The following is a 20,163-nucleotide window of genomic DNA, read 5'->3' as shown; positions in this document are numbered from 1 at the left end:
TTGCTGCGGCCGGGCGGCTGTATGGATGACGCTTGCTGCGGCTGGGTGACTGTATAGATGGCGCTTGCTCCGGCCGGGCGGCTGTATGAATGGCATTTGCTGCGGCTGTATAGATGACGCTTGCTGCGGCCGGGTGACTGTATAGATGGCGCTTGCTGCAGCCGGGCGGCTGTATGAATGGTATTTGCTGCGGCTGTATAGATGGCATTTGCTGCAGCCGGGCGGCTGTATGGATGGCATTTGCTGCAGCCGGGCGGCTGTATGGATGGCATTTGCTGCAGCCGGGCGGCTGTATGGATGGCATTTGCTGCGGCTGTATAGATGACGCTTGCTGCGGCCGGGCGCCTGTATAGATGACGCTTGCTGCGGCCGGGCGCCTGTATAGATGACGCTTGCTGCGGCCGGGCGCCTGTATAGATGACGCTTGCTGCGGCCGGGCGGCTGTATAGATGACGCTTGCTGCAGCCGGGCGGCTGTATGAATGGTATTTGCTGCGGCTGTATAGATGGCATTTGCTGCGGCTGTATAGATGACGCTTGCTGCGGCCGGGCGGCTGTATAGTTGGCATTTGCTGCGGCTGTATAGATGACGCTTGCTGCGGCCGGGCGGCTGTATGGATGGCGCTTGCTGCGGCCGGGCGGCTGTATGGATGGCGCTTGCTGCGGCCGGGCGGCTGTATGGATGGCGCTTGCTGCGGCCGGGCGGCTGTATGGATGGTGCTTGCTGCGGCCGGGCGACTGTATAGATGGCGCTTGCTGCGGCCGGGCGGCTCTATGGATGGTGCTTGCTGCGGCCGGGCGACTGTATAGATGGCGCTTGCTGCGGCCGGGCGGCTGTCTGAATGGCATTTGCTGCGGCCGGGCGGCTGTCTGAATGGCATTTGCTGCGGCTGTATAGATGACGCTTGCTGCGGCCGGGTGACTGTATAGATGGCGCTTGCTGCGGCCGGGCGGCTGTATGAATGGCATTTGCTGCGGCTGTATAGATGACGCTTGCTGCGGCCGGGCAGCTGTATGGATGGCATTTGCTGCAGCCGGGCGGCTGTATGAATGGTATTTGCTGCGGCCGGGCGGCTGTATGGATGGCGCTTGCTGCGGCCGGGCGGCTGTATGGATGACGCTTGCTGCGGCCGGGCGCCTGTATAGATGACGCTTGCTGCGGCCGGGCGGCTGTATAGATGACGCTTGCTGCGGCCGGGCGGCTGTATAGATGACGCTTGCTGCGGCCGGGCGGCTGTATAGATGACGCTTGCTGCGGCCGGGCGGCTGTATAGATGACGCTTGCTGCAGCCGGGCGGCTGTATGAATGGTATTTGCTGCGGCTGTATAGATGGCATTTGCTGCGGCTGTATAGATGGCGCTTGCTGCAGCCGGGCGCCTGTATAGATGACGCTTGCTGCGGCGGGCGGCTGTATAGTTGGCATTTGCTGCGGCTGTATAGATGGCGCTTGCTGCGGCCGGGCGGCTGTATGGATGGCGCTTGCTGCGGCCGGGCGACTGTATGGATGGCGCTTGCTGCGGCTGTATGGATGGCGCTTGCTGCGGCCGGGCGACTGTATAGATGGCGCTTGCTGCGGCCAGGCGGCTGTCTGAATGGCATTTGCTGCGGCCGGGTGACTGTATAGATGGCGCTTGCTGCGGCCGGGCGGCTGTATGGATGACGCTTGCTGCGGCTGGGTGACTGTATAGATGGCGCTTGCTCCGGCCGGGCGGCTGTATGAATGGCATTTGCTGCGGCTGTATAGATGACGCTTGCTGCGGCCGGGTGACTGTATAGATGGCGCTTGCTGCAGCCGGGCGGCTGTATGAATGGTATTTGCTGCGGCTGTATAGATGGCATTTGCTGCAGCCGGGCGGCTGTATGGATGGCATTTGCTGCAGCCGGGCGGCTGTATGGATGGCATTTGCTGCAGCCGGGCGGCTGTATGGATGGCATTTGCTGCGGCTGTATAGATGACGCTTGCTGCGGCCGGGCGCCTGTATAGATGACGCTTGCTGCGGCCGGGCGCCTGTATAGATGACGCTTGCTGCGGCCGGGCGCCTGTATAGATGACGCTTGCTGCGGCCGGGCGGCTGTATAGATGACGCTTGCTGCAGCCGGGCGGCTGTATGAATGGTATTTGCTGCGGCTGTATAGATGGCATTTGCTGCGGCTGTATAGATGACGCTTGCTGCGGCCGGGCGGCTGTATAGTTGGCATTTGCTGCGGCTGTATAGATGACGCTTGCTGCGGCCGGGCGGCTGTATGGATGGCGCTTGCTGCGGCCGGGCGACTGTATGGATGGCGCTTGCTGCGGCCGGGCGGCTGTATGGATGGCGCTTGCTGCGGCCGGGCGGCTGTATGGATGGTGCTTGCTGCGGCCGGGCGACTGTATAGATGGCGCTTGCTGCGGCCGGGCGGCTCTATGGATGGTGCTTGCTGCGGCCGGGCGACTGTATAGATGGCGCTTGCTGCGGCCGGGCGGCTGTCTGAATGGCATTTGCTGCGGCCGGGCGGCTGTCTGAATGGCATTTGCTGCGGCTGTATAGATGACGCTTGCTGCGGCCGGGTGACTGTATAGATGGCGCTTGCTGCGGCCGGGCGGCTGTATGAATGGCATTTGCTGCGGCTGTATAGATGACGCTTGCTGCGGCCGGGTGACTGTATAGATGGCGCTTGCTGCGGCCGGGCGGCTGTATAGATGGCGCTTGCTGCGGCCGGGCGGCTGTATAGATGGCATTTCCTGCGGCTGTGTGGATGGCGCTTGCTGTGGCCGGGCGGCTGTATAGATGGCGCTTGCTGCGGCCGGGCGGCTGTATGGATGGCGCTTGCTGCGGCCGGGCGGCTGTATAGATGGCATTTCCTGCGGCTGTGTGGATGGCGCTTGCTGCGGCCGGGCGCCTGTATAGATGACGCTTGCTGCGGCCGGGCGCCTGTATAGATGACGCTTGCTGCGGCCGGGCGCCTGTATAGATGACGCTTGCTGCGGCCGGGCGCCTGTATAGATGACGCTTGCTGCGGCCGGGCGCCTGTATAGATGACGCTTGCTGCGGCCGGGCGCCTGTATAGATGACGCTTGCTGCGGCCGGGCGCCTGTATGAATGGTATTTGCTGCGGCTGTATAGATGGCATTTGCTGCAGACGGGCGGCTGTATGGATGGCATTTGCTGCAGCTGTATAGATGGCATTTGCTGCAGCCGGGCGGCTGTATGGATGGCATTTGCTGCGGCTGTATAGATGACGCTTGCTGCGGCCGGGCGGCTGTATGGATGACGCTTGCTGCGGCCGGGCGGCTGTATGGATGACGCTTGCTGCGGCCGGGCGGCTGTATGGATGACGCTTGCTGCGGCCGGGCGGCTGTATGGATGACGCTTGCTGCGGCCGGGCGGCTGTATGGATGACGCTTGCTGCGGCCGGGCGGCTGTATGGATGACGCTTGCTGCGGCCGGGTGACTGTATAGATGGCGCTTGCTGCGGCCGGGCGGCTGTATGAATGGCATTTGCTGCGGCTGTATAGATGACGCTTGCTGCGGCCGGGCGACTGTATAGATGGCGCTTGCTGCGGCCGGGCGCCTGTATAGATGGCGCTTGCTGCGGCCGGGCGCCTGTATAGATGGCGCTTGCTGCGGCCGGGCGCCTGTATAGATGACGCTTGCTGCGGCCGGGCGCCTGTATAGATGACGCTTGCTGCGGCCGGGCGCCTGTATAGATGACGCTTGCTGCGGCCGGGCGCCTGTATAGATGACGCTTGCTGCGGCCGGGCGGCTGTATGAATGGTATTTGCTGCGGCTGTATAGATGGCATTTGCTGCAGACGGGCGGCTGTATGGATGGCATTTGCTGCGGCTGTATAGATGGCATTTGCTGCAGCCGGGCGGCTGTATGGATGGCGCTTGCTGCGGCCGGGCGGCTGTATAGATGACGCTTGCTGCGGCCGGGCGCCTGTATAGATGACGCTTGCTGCGGCCGGGCGCCTGTATAGATGACGCTTGCTGCGGCCGGGCGCCTGTATAGATGACGCTTGCTGCGGCCGGGCGGCTGTATGAATGGCATTTGCTGCGGCTGTATAGATGGCATTTGCTGCAGACGGGCGGCTGTATGGATGGCATTTGCTGCGGCTGTATAGATGGCATTTGCTGCAGCCGGGCGGCTGTATGGATGGCATTTGCTGCGGCTGTATAGATGACGCTTGCTGCGGCCGGGCGGCTGTATGGATAACGCTTGCTGCGGCCGGGCGGCTGTATGGATGACGCTTGCTGCGGCCGGGCGGCTGTATGGATGACGCTTGCTGCGGCCGGGCGGCTGTATGGATGACGCTTGCTGCGGCCGGGCGACTGTATAGATGGCGCTTGCTGCGGCCGGGCGGCTGTATAGATGGCATTTCCTGCGGCTGTGTGGATGGCGCATGCTGCGGCCGGGCGGCTGTATAGATGGCGCTTGCTGCGGCCGGGCGGCTGTATGGGTGGCGCTTGCTGCGGCCGGGCGGCTGTATAGATGGCGCTTGCTGCGGCCGGGCGGCTGTATAGATGGCATTTCCTGCGGCTGTGTGGATGGCGCATGCTGCTGCCGGGCGGCTGTATAGATGACGCTTGCTGCGGCCGGGCGGCTGTATGGGTGGCGCTTGCTGCGGCTGTATGGAAGCGTGGCTATTCTGTACCCATGATGTCCCTGCACTGTATACGGAGCAGGTGGATAATATAGTGCAGCAGGAATTAATCCTCCACTCGGAGTCTCCTAGTATTACTACCAGCATGTCATGATGAGAGTTGTAGTTTCCCTTTCATAAACTGCCCATTAATCCCCTTACTCTTCCAGGACGTCTCCTGTCTGACCGAGAGAAGCAGCTACAGGACAAATCCAGCGAGGTGGCTGCTCTGGAGAAGGCGCTGGAGACGTATAGATGTGATCTGAGACGCTTACAAGACGAGGCGACCTCAGCGAGCAAGAGAGAGGAGAAGAGAATGGTCACACTGAAGGAAGCCATCAGCAAGCAGCGGCTGCAGTATGAGGAAGCGGCTGAGGTGCGACATTCTGACCCTGCCAGTCATGGTGGATATCGGTCACATCTGAGCACGATGAGAGTTGTAGTTTTGGTTAATACAGCCCCTTCTTGTGACCGGCAGGAGAAGCCGCTGACGCTCTTCACCATTGTGTCTCTTTTAGGAACTAAAAAGGGAAATCAGCAACTTAAAGAAACAGCAGACGACAGTGGAACAAGCCGCGTACGAGAACCAGGAGCGAGCCAGGCGGCTCCTGAAGGAGCTGAGACAGCTGCAGGCGGAGCACGGTGCGCTGCAGGAACAGGTGAGCCCCCCGTCAGTCACATTATGGCGGGGTCCCACACAACTGAGAGGTATAATGCAGGCGTCACATCACTAGTGTCTCCCCTTCATGCTCAGGTCATCTTAGGCAGAGGTGGATGATGGGGGTTGTTGTCTCATACACTTTTTGTGGATGAAGGGAATAATTTGCAGTTTTCACTGCAGCTGAAGAGTCAGGAAGAACTGGATCGGCGGCAACAGGAGGTCAACGAGGCCGTGAAGGAGTTAAAAGCCCAAGTGAAGCTGGAGATCCAGAGCAGCTTACAGGAGCTTCAGAGCAGCGCAGCGGACGAGCTGCTGGAGGACGTGGACCTCGAGCAGAACCACAGCCTCCAGGCTCAGCTCGACCATCTGAAGGACGACTACCCTTTCTCAGCAAACCCCTCCCCCCAGGAGAACAGGGGCCCCCCTAGGAGTCAGCTACTGGTGAGTGGAGCCTGAGGGGCCCATGTCATGGCTCGTCACATACTGCAGTGGGAGGAACTGATCGGACTGCCAGCTAAGGTGTAAGACCCTGCGTCTCCTCCTCACAGGATGAACAATGGCGCGGAGAGGCCTTACGAGAAAAGCTGCGGCAGCAGGAGGATCGACTGAAGGTGATGACGTCCCCGAGCCCCTCATAGCCGCATCCTTCTCTACAGGGTGGCAATGAACCACAACACTGCCAGGGTCTTCTTTTATAAACTCCTCCGGCCTGTATGCGAGCGCCTGATGATGATGTCATCTCGTTCCTTGTAGGCGCAGCTCCACCAGCGCATGTCCAAACAAGCGGATGTGCTGAGTCAGGGGCGTCAGCAGACGGAGGGCTCCCTGCACAGTCTCAGGCGGCAGCTCGATGCACTCGATGACCTGGTCTCAAATGTTTCCGCCGATTCCCACAATTCCTCTGGGCTGAAGAACTCACCGACCCGAGGGGTGTACAGCCTCCTACTAAACCAGGTGAGCGGGAAGAATGTCACCTACAGGTCCCCACAACCTGACACGGTGGGCTAGAGGCAGGCAGGACTGAACTCTTGTGTGTCTTAGGGTTTGAAACAAAGATCCAGCACCGCACCTGATCCAACGGAATTATCAGCCTGGCACCCAGCCATCCGGAGCAGCACCCAGCCCTGAGCAGGTAAGAGCACCCACCCCAGGGGGAGATGTGCCCATAACTACCAATCACAGAACAGCTTTCATTTCATATTTTGCTCCTGAAAATCAAAAGCTGTGCCATGACTGGTTTCTATGTGCAAGATTTTCTTTTAGACTGGTATCATAAATCTGCCCCTATATGTAAGAATATCACCCCCTACATACAGGAATACAACTGCTATAATACTGCCCCCTACGTACAGGAATACAACTGCTATAATACTGCCCCCTACGTACAGGAATACAACTGCTATAATCCTGCCCCCTACGTACAGGAATACAACTGCTATAATACCGCCCCCTACATACAGGAATACAACTGCTATAATACCGCCTCCTACGTACAAGAATATAACTGCTATAATACTGCTCCTACGTACAAGAATATAACTGCTATAATACTGCTCCTACGTACAAGAATATAACTACTATAATACTGCTCCTATGTACAAGAATATAACTACTATAATACTGCCTCCTGTGTACAAGAATATAACTACTATAATACTGCCTCCTATGTACAAGAATATAACTACTATAATACTGCCTCCTATGTACAAGAATATAACTACTATAATACTGCTCCTATGTACAAGAATATAACTACTATAATACTGCCTCCTGTGTACAAGAATATAACTACTATAATACTGCCTCCTATGTACAAGAATATAACTACTATAATACTGCCTCCTATGTACAAGAATATAACTACTATAATACTGCTCCTATGTACATTAATACTACTATAATACTGCCTCCTATGTACATTAATACTACTATAATACTGCTCCTATGTACATTAATACTACTATAATACTGCTCCTATGTACATTAATACTACTATAATACTGCTCCTATGTACATTAATACCGCTGCGTGTATAGGCAGCTCTGTGTGTTGGGGGTAATGCCTTGTGTCCTGTATTTCAGGGGCGGAGGTGGCGGTGTGACCATGCAGCTCTGGATCTCCGTGCCTTGGTGGATGATGTATTACCACGTGTGACGCTCAGGAAGGATCTATGGGTGCAGTACTCCCGCTATGTCAGGGATCGCACTGATTTGTACAGATTTATTTATTTTTGTGTTCATTTTTTTTTAAAGAATTTCTTTGAATAAATGACCCTTTTATAGACTCTGGTCCCTTCTTCTGGCGGGCGGTCCGGGCTGATAATGTGCACGCTGGTGCGAGTCAGTGCAGTCACCCCGCCTCTATGAGACACACGGACCACCCGATGACGGCGGGAATGAAGGAGGACACACCCTGTAAATTATCTAGATCCAGGAAGTTTATTTACAAATAGATTAATAGCATCTCGTTACATGGAGGGAAGTGGCGCAGCGCCGGCTGAGGCCCCTCCGGTCACCAACTGGGTTGTGGTCCCTGCACAAGACATTCTGCTGCTCTGATGGATGCAAAATTCATTAAACCCCGTAATAATCATAAAAATAAAAAAAAGCTCCATCATGGAGGGGCCACACAACCCCCACCCTGACCTGTTCCAGTTTTGGTCTACCTGTGATGCTTACATGTAGCAGTGTCGGTTGAGCGCCTCAGAACCATCCACTGGAAAAAAACGAATCAGCTAATACCCAAACTGCGTAAAAACCAGCGACTGTAGTGTTAAAAACACACGAGAAAGTCCATTCTAAAAGCAGAAGAATACGATGCTCCAGACATCGAAAAGCAAGGGTTAAAAAAAAAAAAAAGTGCGCAACAAGTAACCGGCCTCGAGCAGAGCGTCATGGAAGATTGACCAAAATCATCAGAACTATCACCACCATCATCCCGCTGATCAGCCCACAATGGGAAGATTCATTAAAAAAAAAAAAGCTCAGAAGAAGCCACAGTGCAAAAAAACCGGACAGGAACGCCACCTGTGTGGATGGCGGCGGGGCAGGCGGTCCTAGACCGTACACGCACAGCAGATCTTCCCAGTCTGTGGGGTCTTTACATTTTTACACAATAGAAATGAAAATAAAGGAGATTCAGCACAAAACATTATTAAGACAGAAGTAAAAGTATGAGCCCCCGGGACCGGAAGAGACGGCGGGATCCCCTTATCAACCGTGATATTCACAGCAAATGAAGCGACAGAACGGACACGTCACAGGAGGGAGCGAGAGGCGGGGCCATGCAGGAAGGGGCGGAGTTCTGGGTGTTTATTACGCGGCTTCGCCTTGGAGAACCTGAATACATCTAGTTACGTAGCGGTTTAGTATCGTGTTACTGTCGTTGCAGCAGAGTCCCCCTCCCCCCACCTTTAATTTAACCAGTAGGATGTACAGAAGAGAACGGGGCAGCAAAAAATACTGCTGGAGACAGACAGAGGAAGATCAGGCAGAGCGGCGGGCCGCACGGGTCACTAGCAGCCGCAGCCTTCCCTCTGGGGCTGGGGTTCGCTGGTTAGCCGCCCCCCCTGGGGTGCCGACGGCTTGTGCTGTACCCCAGACTCCGCCGCGTTCAGATCTAGGCTTCCATCTTGGATATTTTGGTAGATTTTCTTGGCCGCCTCTAGGAATGCATCTTCCACATTCTCTCCGCTGTGGAAGACAAAATAAGACAAGTCAGCCGCCGCCGACGACACGGGACCAGGCGCTGCCCGTTCACATTGCCAATACCGACGGATCCCGTGCTCCCTTATCCTACTATCAGAACCTAGGCTGCACTGGAGTGGCCCCATTCTCATACATTTACCACAGCGGCTGGCTACATAACACGTATTCTAAAGCCTAGACTGTAGATTCACTACTACCCCCAGCATCCTCACACAACACATTCAGGAGGAGGGGATATCATCACTTACGTTTTTGCACTCGCCTCCAGGAACAAGAGACCTGTACAAAGAGATGAGGGATAAGATGAGCGATACCCAATCCATACGATGCCGGGTCTTACTATTTACCGATACAGCGGTTCCAGGACGACCATTGTAACCTGATCCAAGATCAGAGCAGATGAAGCTTCAATAAGCAGATAACTAAGACGTAGAACAGTCAGGGATGGCCGCCGACTAGCAACCACTACAACTAGTTTACCAGGGAAGTGACCTGGTCAGAGAAGACCATTGTATCCTGAGGACCGCTGCGCAGCGCTGCGCAGCAGAGTGCCAGTTAGAGAACATGGTACTCACCGCTCTCAGGGGGCACCGTGGAGAAGGAGGGAGTCCCCACTGTGACACAGCTGCCACCAATGGGGCGATGGAGGGGCTGTGGCCACTGCGCCACCAATGGGTAAAGCTTAGAATACTGGGGGGGGGTACTAACCCTCAAGGGTTAATTGCCGTGGTTAGGCGGATCGCATGCCCTGTTATTGAGGCTGGGTCTGTGATACCGCTGCCTCTCCTAGCAGTGGCCACAGGGTCCCCTCTCCTCATTGGTGGCAGCTTCTGATCGGAGCCCCAGCAGTGTAATCCTGCGGCTCCGATCGGTTACCATGGCAGCCAGGACACTACTGAAGCCGCCCATGGTCAGCTCCCTGCTGCTGGAGGTCCTAGTCACCACAACAGAGATCTATCAGGGGGAACGGGACAAGGGATCCCAGGTTCTGGCCCCTAAGGGGGGAAATAGTAAATAAAAAGTAAACAAAAAAAAGTTTAAAAAAGTAAATATTAAAGCGAACCTGTCACCTGGATTTCACTTACTAAACTGTCACCAGCACCGTATAGATCGTCCTCATGGTGTTCGCACACGGTCTTGTGCCGCTTTCCTGGGATATATATGCATGAAAAATCGCCTTCTAAAGTCCTCGTCTCCAGCTCCACAAGTCACGGTAGAAGTCAAGGGGGTCGCCCTTCCCCCACTCCGGGCTGTAACTCCCCTGCCCTAACCCCGTCTCTGAGCAGTGTAACTGACACCCGGCTCAGTCGCCGGGACCGCGCTTGTACAGGCTGCACATGCACCGTCGGACTCGAGCGCGATCCTGTAACTGAATCGCGCGTGAGGAAGAGAATACAGACAGGCATCGGGGACGGCGCATGCGCGATTCAGTTACTGGATCGCGCTCGAGTCCGACGGCGCATGCGCCGCCTGTACAAGCACGGTCCCGGTGACTGAGCCGGGTGTCAATTAGACTGCAGAGAGGCGGGGTTAGGGCCCGGAGTGAGGGAAGGGCGACCCCCTTGACTTCTACCGTGACTTGTGGAGCTGGAGACGAGGACTTTATACATCCCAGGAAAGCGGGACAAGACGGCGTGCGAACACCATGAGGACGATCTCTACGGTGCTGGTGAAAGGTTCGCTTGAAGGATAAATCACCACCTTTCCCAATTTTACATATAAAATCTATAACCCTATTACATATCGCCACGCCCGAAAAAGGGTGATTAAAATATAACAAAATAATGATAAATCTATACGGTGAACGCCGTAACAGATATAAAAAATTGTGACTCGTGCATTTATTTTATATTTTTTTTATGTCACCTTGTCCCCCCAAAAAGTAGGATCGGACTGTTGGATTATGGGCCGGACGTTCCATAAAATGCGGAATGTACGCAGCTTTTCTGGTAATTTTTTTTTTCGCATGGTATCGAGTATCCCAATACTTTATGGTATCGAAATTGAATCAAAATGTTGGTATCCCCATAACCCAAGTATGCGGTGATGGAGATGATGAGCGCGCTACGCACCGTTCTCCTCAGCAAACTGCTTGGCCTCCTCGTACGTGACGTCGCGCTGGGCTTCCAGGTCCGCTTTATTGCCTATGAGAATGATGACCTGTGCGAGGAGGAGCAGACGCGTTACTGGATGCTGCTGGGGCCGTATTCACACCCCTCCCCCACCGCGCTGGTACTTACAGTATTGGGGTTGGTGAGATTCCGGGCGTCAGTCAGCCAGCTGCTTAGATGGTTGTATGTGCTCCTCCTGTAAAGAGAATATAAGGACTTCACTGACAGCAAGCAGAGATCCTGAGATCAGCCTCCTCTGAAGGCGCAGTACTTACCTAGTGATGTCATACACCATCAGCGCACCGGCCGCTCCCCGGTAATAGCTGCGGGTGACGGCCCGGAAGCGTTCCTGACCCGCCGTGTCCCAGATCTGCAGCTTAATCTTCTGCCCGCTAACTTCTATTATCCGGGTCCCAAACTCAACCCCGATGGTGTGAGGGCAGTCCGCCATGACTGGGGGAGGGGGCAGAGTCAGACATCCAAAATCTACACACCCATCCCGCCCCCCCCCCAACAAAATCTACACACCCATCCCGCCCCCCCCCACCACAAAATCTACACACCCATCCCGCCCCCCCCCCCCCCAACAAAATCTACACACCCATCCCGCCCCCCCCCCCCCCCCAACAAAATCTACACACCCATCCCGCCCCCCCCCCCCCCCCCAACAAAATCTACACACCCATCCCGCGCCGCCCCCCCCCACAAAATCTACACACCCATCCCGCCCCCCCCCCCAACAAAATCTACACACCCATCCCGCCCCCCCCCCCCCAACAAACTCTACACACCCATCCTGCCCCCCCCCCCCCAACAAAATCTACACACCCATCCCGCCCCCCCCCCAACAAAATCTACACACCCATCCCGCCCCCCCCCAACAAAATCTACACACCCATCCCGCCCCCCCCCCCCCCCCCCAACAAACTCTACACACCCATCCTGCCCCCCCCCCCCAACAAAATCTACACACCCATCCCGCCCCCCCCCTTAACAAAATCTACACACCCATCCCGCCCCCCCCAACAAAATCTACACACCCATCCCGCCCCCCCCCTTAACAAAATCTACACACCCATCCCGCCCCCCCCAACAAAATCTACACACCCATCCCGCCCCCCCCCCCCCACCACAAAATCTACACACCCATCCCGCGCCACCCCCCCCCACAAAATCTACACACCCATCCCGCGCCACCCCCCCCCACAAAATCTACACACCCATCCCGCGCCCCCCCCCCCCCCCACAAAATCTACACACCCATCCCGCGCCCCCCCCCCCCCCACAAAATCTACACACCCATCCCGCGCCCCCCCCCCACAAAATCTACACACCCATCCCGCGCCCCCCCCCCCACAAAATCTACACACCCATCCCGCGCCGCCCCCCCCCACAAAATCTACACACCCATCCCGCGCCCCCCCCCCCCCACAAAATCTACACACCCACCCCGCGCCCCCCCCCCCCCCCCCCACAAAATCTACACACCCTTCCCCCAAATGAACCCGCCCCCTTCAACTAATGCTCCAAATGCAGCGGGGGCGAGGGGCTCACTTACATTTCTTCTCTGTGAACTGGTGCAGCAGGCAGGACTTCCCGACCCCCATGTCACCTGCAAGAAAGAAGAGCTCATCACTGGAGATCACTGCTGGCGAGGGGCCCCTCCCATGGAACCGCCGGGGCCACTCCCATAGTACCGCCAGTGACGCCACCTCTTACCGATAATGATGTACTTGAAGATATAGGAGTAGTTGTACGGTGCGGTAGCCATGATGGCGCTAGGAGGAAAGAAAGGGAAGACCGTAAGACAAGCAGAGACCCGCCACCCCTCCCCCGCGGGCTCCTCCTGTGAGGTCACATACACCAGACACCCAGATTAATGTCACAGATATCCCCCCCCCCAAAAAATATATATATACCCCGACCCCCAATATTCTGTCTTCACTGCTGCCATATCTAGAACATACCAACCACTTCAAGGTGTGAACTTCCTGTCATGTGACCTCCAGTCTTAGGAACGTGCTCCTAAATGGGGTCACATGACAGGAAGTCCACAGTCAGCTGATGTCACCAAGGTAACCCCAGAGCGAGCATGGTGTGTCCAGGGTGGCAGCAGGACCCGTCATGGCGGTTCACCTGGGGAGGGGGGTGCCCCCATCTCTGAAGACTCACCTGACAAGTGACGGCAGGAAACAGAAGAGACGTCCAAACTTCAGCTGATGTCAGAGCCTGCTGAGGAGAAGAGACCGTCAGTCAAAGAGGGGCCCCGGAGGGGCCACTGCAGGGGGCCCAATTCTCACTAGTGATGGCCTGAACCCTCGTCCTGGGTTGTCCCAGTCTCCGGGTCACTGAACCAAGGCCCTCACACCGCCACCAAAGGGCAGCCGGCAACACCGCCACCAAAGGGCAGCCGGCAACACCGCCACCAAAGGGCAGCCGGCAACACCGCCACCAAAGAGCAGCCAGCACCCCCGCAGTGCCGCCAAAGGGTAGACTGCACCCCCGCACCCTGCGCGATCAGTCACCAAGCAGTGCATACTGGCAGTCATATTACATTCTCCAGATGTTTGCCGTTACTGCACGGATATAACATCCAATCTACGCGTACACAACCAGTGACATCACATCTCCGTGTGTGTATTCTATAATATATATACACACACCCCCCACCAGTGACATCACATCTCCGTGTGTGTATTCTATAATATATATACACACACCCCCCACCAGTGACATCACCTCCATCTGTGTATACAACCAGTGACATCACATCTCCGTGTGTGTATATTCTATAATATATATATATATATATATATATATATACACACCCCACCAGTGACATCACCTCCATCTGTGTATGTACACAACCAGTGACATCACATCTCAGTGTGTGTATTCTATAATATATATATATATATATATATATATATATACACACCAGTGACAACACCTCCATCTGTGTATACAACCAGTGACATCACCTCTATCTGTGTACACAACCAGTGACATCACATCTCCGTGTGTGTACATTCTATAATATATATACACACCCCACCAGTGACATCACATCTCCGTGTGTGTATTCTATAATATGTACACAACCAGTGACATCACATCTCCGTGTGTGTACACAACCAGTGACATCACATCTCCGTGTGTGTACACAACCAGTGACATCACATCTCCGTGTGTGTACACAACCAGTGACATCACATCTCCGTGTGTGTACACAACCAGTGACATCACATCTCCGTGTGTGTACACAACCAGTGACATCACATCTCCGTGTGTGTACACAACCAGTGACATCACATCTCCGTGTGTGTGTATATTCTATAATATATATATACACACCCCACCAGTGACATCACCTCCATCTGTGTACACAACCAGTGACATCACATCTCAGTGTGTGTATTCTATAATATATATATATATATATATACACACACACCAGTGACAACACCTCCATCTGAGTACACAACCAGTGACATCACATCTCCGTGTGTGTACACAACCAGTGACATCACATCTCCGTGTGTGTACACAACCAGTGACATCACATCTCCGTGTGTGTACACAACCAGTGACATCACATCTCCGTGTGTGTACACAACCAGTGACATCACATCTCCGTGTGTGTACACAACCAGTGACATCACATCTCCGTGTGTGTACACAACCAGTGACATCACATCTCCGTGTGTGTACACAACCAGTGACATCACATCTCCGTGTGTGTACACAACCAGTGACATCACATCTCCGTGTGTGTACACAACCAGTGACATCACATCTCCGTGTGTGTACACAACCAGTGACATCACATCTCCGTGTGTGTACACAACCAGTGACATCACATCTCCGTGTGTGTACACAACCAGTGACATCACATCTCCGTGTGTGTACACAACCAGTGACATCACATCTCCGTGTGTGTACACAACCAGTGACATCACATCTCCGTGTGTGTACACAACCAGTGACATCACATCTCCGTGTGTGTACACAACCAGTGACATCACATCTCCGTGTGTGTACACAACCAGTGACATCACATCTCCGTGTGTGTACACAACCAGTGACATCACATCTCCGTGTGTGTACACAACCAGTGACATCACATCTCCGTGTGTGTACACAACCAGTGACATCACATCTCCGTGTGTGTACACAACCAGTGACATCACATCTCCGTGTGTGTACATTACCAGTGACATCACATCTCCGTGTGTGTACATTCTATAATATATATACACACACCCCCCACCATCTGTGTATGTACACAACCAGTGACATCACATCTCTGTATATATACACAGTGACATCACCTCCATCTGTGTACACAACCAGTGACATCACATCTCTGTATATATACACAGTGACATCACCTCCATCTGTGTACACAACCAGTGACATCACAGCAGCTTCTCGGCCGCCTGCAATCATTACTTATTCACGGAGGCCGCACAGAGTCTCCGGAAGCCTTCCTTACTTGCAGCTGCAGGGCAACGCTCAGTCCCTGTCCTCTACACTAGGGGTGGCTCCTGGCTGTAGGGCCCACACAGGGTTAATGAGCCGCATATACAGGACCTCAAAAATGTGGAGGGGAAAAATAAAAATCACACAGGTCGGGGGCTGCCAGGAGGTGGCGACAGGCTGCGGCCTCACCCCCCTGCCGCAGCGGGAACTGCCCGCTTATATCAATGTCACCCCACATCTGTACACAAAGGAGGGGATCCGCTGGGACCGGCCGGGTCACCACAATGAACGAGTGTATACGGGGGTGACGCCGGGGTAGGAGGGGGCAGCACAGGCTGGTATATACCCGGGTAGGAGGGGGCAGCACAGGCCGTTATACACCGAGGTAGGAGGGGGCAGCACAGGCCGGTATACACCGGGGTAGGAGGGGGCAGCACAGGCCGGTATACACCGGGGTAGGAGGGGGCAGCACAGGCCGGTATACACCGGGGTAGGAGGGGGCAGCACAGGCCGGTATACACCGGGGTAGGAGGGGGCAGCACAGGCCGGTATACACCGGGGTAGGAGGGGGCAGCACAGGCCGGTATATACCCGGGTAGGAGGGGGCAGCACAGGCTGGTATATACCCGGGTAGGAGGGGGCAGCACAGGCCGTTATACACCGGGGTAGGAGGGGGCAGCACAGGCCGTTATACACCGGGGTAGGAGGGGGCAGCACAGGCCGGTATACACCGGGGTAGGAGGGGGCAGCACAGGCCGGTATACACCGGGGTAGGAGGGGGCAGCACAGGCCGTTATATACCCAGGTAGGAGGGGGGGCACAGGCCGGTATATACCGGGGTAGGAGGGGGCAGCACAGGCCGTTATATATCGGGGTAGGGGGAGGGCAGCACAGGCCATTATATACCGGGGTAGGAGGAGGCAGCACAGGCCGGTATATACCTGGGTAGGGGGGGGCAGTACAGGCCGGTATATACCCGGGTAGGAGGGGGCAGCACAGGCCAGTATATACCGGGGGAGGGCAGCACAGGCCGTTATATACCGGGGTAGGGGGAGGGCAGCACAGACCGGTATATACCCGGGTAGGGGGGGGGCAGTACAGGCCGGTATATACCCGGGTAGGGGGGGGGGGGGCAGTACAGGCCGGTATATACCCAGGTAGGAGGGGGGGCACAGGCCGGTATATACCGGGGTAGGAGGGGGCAGCACAGGCCGTTATATACCGGGGTAGGGGGAGGGCAGCACAGGCCGGTATATACCCGGGTAGGGGGGGGGGGGGGCAGTACAGGCCGGTATATACCCAGGTAGGAGGGGGGGCACAGGCCGGTATATACCCGGGTAGGAGGGGGGGCACAGTCCGGTTTTTACCCGGGTAAGGGGGGCAGTACAGGCCGTTATATACCCGGGTAGGGGGGGGGGGGGGGCACAGGCCGGTATATACCCGGGTAGGAGGGGGGGCACAGGCCGTTATATACCCGGGTAGGGGGGCAGTACAGGCCGTTATATACCCGGGTAGGGGGGGGGGCAGCACAGGCCGGTATATACCCGGGTAGGGAGGGGGGGGGGGGGGCACAGGCCGTTATATACCCGGGTAGGGGGGGCAGTACAGGCCGGTATATACCCGGGTAGGAGGGGGGGCACAGTCCGGTTTTTACCCGGGTAAGGGGGGCAGTACAGGCCGTTATATACCCGGGTAGGGGGGGGGGGGGCAGCACAGGCCGGTATATACCCGGGTAGGAGGGGGGGCACAGGCCGTTATATACCGGGGTAGGAGGGGGCAGCACAGGCCGTTATATACCGGGGTAGGGGGAGGGCAGCACAGGCCGGTATATACCCGGGTAGGGGGGGGGAAAGGCAGTACAGGCCGGTATATACCCAGGTAGGAGGGGGGGCACAGGCCGGTATATACCCGGGTAGGAGGGGGGGCACAGTCCGGTTTTTACCCGGGTAAGGGGGGCAGTACAGGCCGTTATATACCCGGGTAGGGGGGGGGGGCAGCACAGGCCGGTATATACCCGGGTAGGAGGGGGGGCACAGGCCGTTATATACCCGGGTAGGGGGGCAGTACAGGCCGTTATATACCCGGGTAGGGGGGGGGCAGCACAGGCCGGTATATACCCGGGTAGGGAGGGGGGGGGGGGCACAGGCCGTTATATACCCGGGTAGGGGGGGCAGTACAGGCCGGTATATACCCGGGTAGGAGGGGGGGCACAGTCCGGTTTTTACCCGGGTAAGGGGGGCAGTACAGGCCGTTATATACCCGGGTAGGGGGGGGGGGGCAGCACAGGCCGGTATATACCCGGGTAGGAGGGGGGGCACAGGCCGTTATATACCCGGGTAGGGGGGCAGTACAGGCCGTTATATACCCGGGTAGGGGGGGGGCAGCACAGGCCGGTATATACCCGGGTAGGGGGGGGGCACAGGCCGTTATATACCCGGGTAGGGGGGGCAGTACAGGCCGTTATATACCCGGGTAGGGGGGGGGCAGTACAGGCCGGTATATACCGGGGTAGGGGGGGGGCAGCACAGGCCGGTATATACCGGGGTAGGGGGGGCAGCACAGGCCGTTATATACCGGCGCGCTCTCCCGGGGGTGTCGCCCTGTACACCCGGAAGATACGTCGCAGGCTGAGGGCTGTACCCCGGGTGACGGGCTGTCATCCAGCCGGGTGTCGTGGTTCCGGTCGCCCGCGCTCTCACCTGTCCAGTCCCCGCTGCTGACGGTCCGTCCGGCGGCGCAGGAGGAGGAGGCCTCGGTGGGCGGCGCGGTCCGGTCAGCTCCCGGTATTTTTCGCTTCCGCTCTTCTGTGTATTCCCCTCTCTCACTCACAAAGATGGCTGCCGCGCTTGCACGGGGTTTCCAGGCGCGCTCCCAAAGGGTCAGGGGTGGGAGGGGCCAACCTGCACGCGCGCTAACAACCGCAACAATAGGCGAGGACGAGCGCGGTCATGGGACCTATCCGGAAGATCACGTGTTGCGGAAGATTAACCCCCTAACTGCCGCTGGCTGCCTCGTTGTCCAGTCAGCCGGTGGCTAGGGGAGTGGCCGGGAGCGGCCGCTGACGTGGAATCAGTGCAATACCGGACTGTGGGAGGAAAGGATGAGGTGTTGCCAATAGCAACCAATCAGATGGCTGCTTTCATTCCTTTTCAACCCTGGAGGAATGGTAGCTGCAATCTCATTGGTTGCTATGGTCTATCCCAGAATCCCCTGCCCTGAGTCCCGGTGACGGTTGTCAGGCAGAGGAGTGGTAGTTGCAGTCTGGTTGCTATGGACACACCTTAAATCCCCAGCTGCCTGTGTCAGTCAGTGGCGCTGTCATTTGGCCGCTCGCCATCTTTGGGTCGTGTTTTTATGTGGTTACATCGAGAAACTATTTCTATCTGTAAATGGCGCCACTCGTCACTGACCGTATGGAGACCAATAGGTGAGTGGGAAAAGCGGAGACGGCGCGGAGGCTGCACTACTGAGAGATGACATCATGTCCTGTCTGCCGTGTTGTCATGGAGACGCCATCCACATCAGTGTCCACACGGCCACATATACTAAGAGACGCATACACCCGGGGCCACATATACTAAGGGCCACAAACACCCGGGGCCACATATACTAAGAGCCACAAACACCCGGGGCCACATATACTAAGAGCCACAAACACCCGGGGCCACATATACTAAGAGACGAATACACCCGGGGCCACATATACTAAGAGCCACAAACACCCGGGGCCACATATACTAAGAGACGAATACACCCGGGGCCACATATACTAAGAGCCACAAACACCCGGGGCCACATATACTAAGAGCCACAAACACCCGGGGCCACATATACTAAGAGCCACAAACACCCGGGGCCACATATACTAAGAGCCACAAACACCCGGGGCCACATATACTAAGGGCCACAAACACCCGGGGCCACATATACTAAAAGATGCATACACCCGGGGCCACATATACTAAGGGCCACAAACACCCGGAGCCACATATACTAAAAGATGCATACACCCGGGGCCACATATACTAAGGGCCACAAACACCCTGGGGACACGTGTAAGGCGGATTCATTGGCCTGTATTTGTGGGAGGGGCATGGTGCCTACTTCATCGGCCAGCGTCCCTCCCACTCGGTACGTCGTTACAGCGTTTGAGGAGCCACACCTGGCTTCCCAGTGAGAGGAGTGCGGCGTACCTGGATATCCTGCTTCTCTGCAGCACGCAGTGTTAGGGTCCGGCCGGCGGGGGCTCGCCCCCCTAGGTGAGGGGGGGGTTCCCCCGCATCGGAGCATAATGCCAGGGAGCTGTGCGGCTCCCCACGCGGCAAACGAGTCAAGGCAGCGGGGGACGGAGCCCATGGTGAATGAAGGGCTCCCCCTGCCCCGGTGCACAATGACAGGGAGTTGCGCGGCTCCCCACGTGGTACGGGTGTCCAGCCGGCGGTGGGTCGGCCCCTGGCTGAAGGGGGGCTCCCCCGCACTGGTGCATTCTGTCACGTGGCAATTGGGTATAGGTGCAGGGGACAGCGTGTCCCCCCTCCTAGTCTTCAATAAAGTCTGGCCCGTGCCGTTAGGCAGGGAT

The 20,163-nt window shown here is 56.6% G+C and overlaps 2 protein-coding genes across 2 annotated transcripts in view; one reads left to right on the top strand and one right to left on the bottom strand.

The window, feature by feature from the left end:
* CNTRL (centriolin) overlaps positions 1–7,567 on the top strand; it is a 109,808-nt gene extending 102,241 nt beyond the window's left edge. The window contains 7 exon segments of the mRNA XM_040406034.1: positions 4,794–4,999; positions 5,142–5,282; positions 5,465–5,725; positions 5,833–5,895; positions 6,038–6,238; positions 6,326–6,416; positions 7,366–7,567. Of these exon segments, the coding sequence (XP_040261968.1) occupies positions 4,794–4,999; positions 5,142–5,282; positions 5,465–5,725; positions 5,833–5,895; positions 6,038–6,238; positions 6,326–6,412 (959 nt within the window). The 3' untranslated portion in view covers positions 6,413–6,416; positions 7,366–7,567.
* A 132-nt stretch (positions 7,568–7,699) lies between these two features.
* On the bottom strand, positions 7,700–18,455 carry RAB14 (RAB14, member RAS oncogene family). Its single transcript, XM_040406031.1, has 9 exons — positions 18,284–18,455; positions 13,275–13,331; positions 12,822–12,880; positions 12,661–12,714; positions 11,378–11,555; positions 11,232–11,298; positions 11,064–11,151; positions 9,240–9,270; positions 7,700–8,976 (listed from the first exon to the last, which is right to left on the bottom strand). The coding sequence occupies exons 3-9, from the start codon at positions 12,871–12,873 to the stop codon at positions 8,799–8,801; spliced, it is 648 nt and encodes a 215-aa protein (XP_040261965.1). The 5' UTR covers positions 12,874–12,880; positions 13,275–13,331; positions 18,284–18,455; the 3' UTR covers positions 7,700–8,798.
* Between the last annotated feature and the right edge of the window lie 1,708 nt (positions 18,456–20,163).

This window comes from Bufo bufo, chromosome 8 (assembly GCF_905171765.1).
Source record: "Bufo bufo chromosome 8, aBufBuf1.1, whole genome shotgun sequence".
NCBI classification, from domain to species: Eukaryota; Metazoa; Chordata; class Amphibia; order Anura; family Bufonidae; genus Bufo; species Bufo bufo.
The sequence above is the reverse complement of the archived record's forward strand: the minus strand, read 5'-3'. Positions and strand labels throughout refer to the sequence as shown.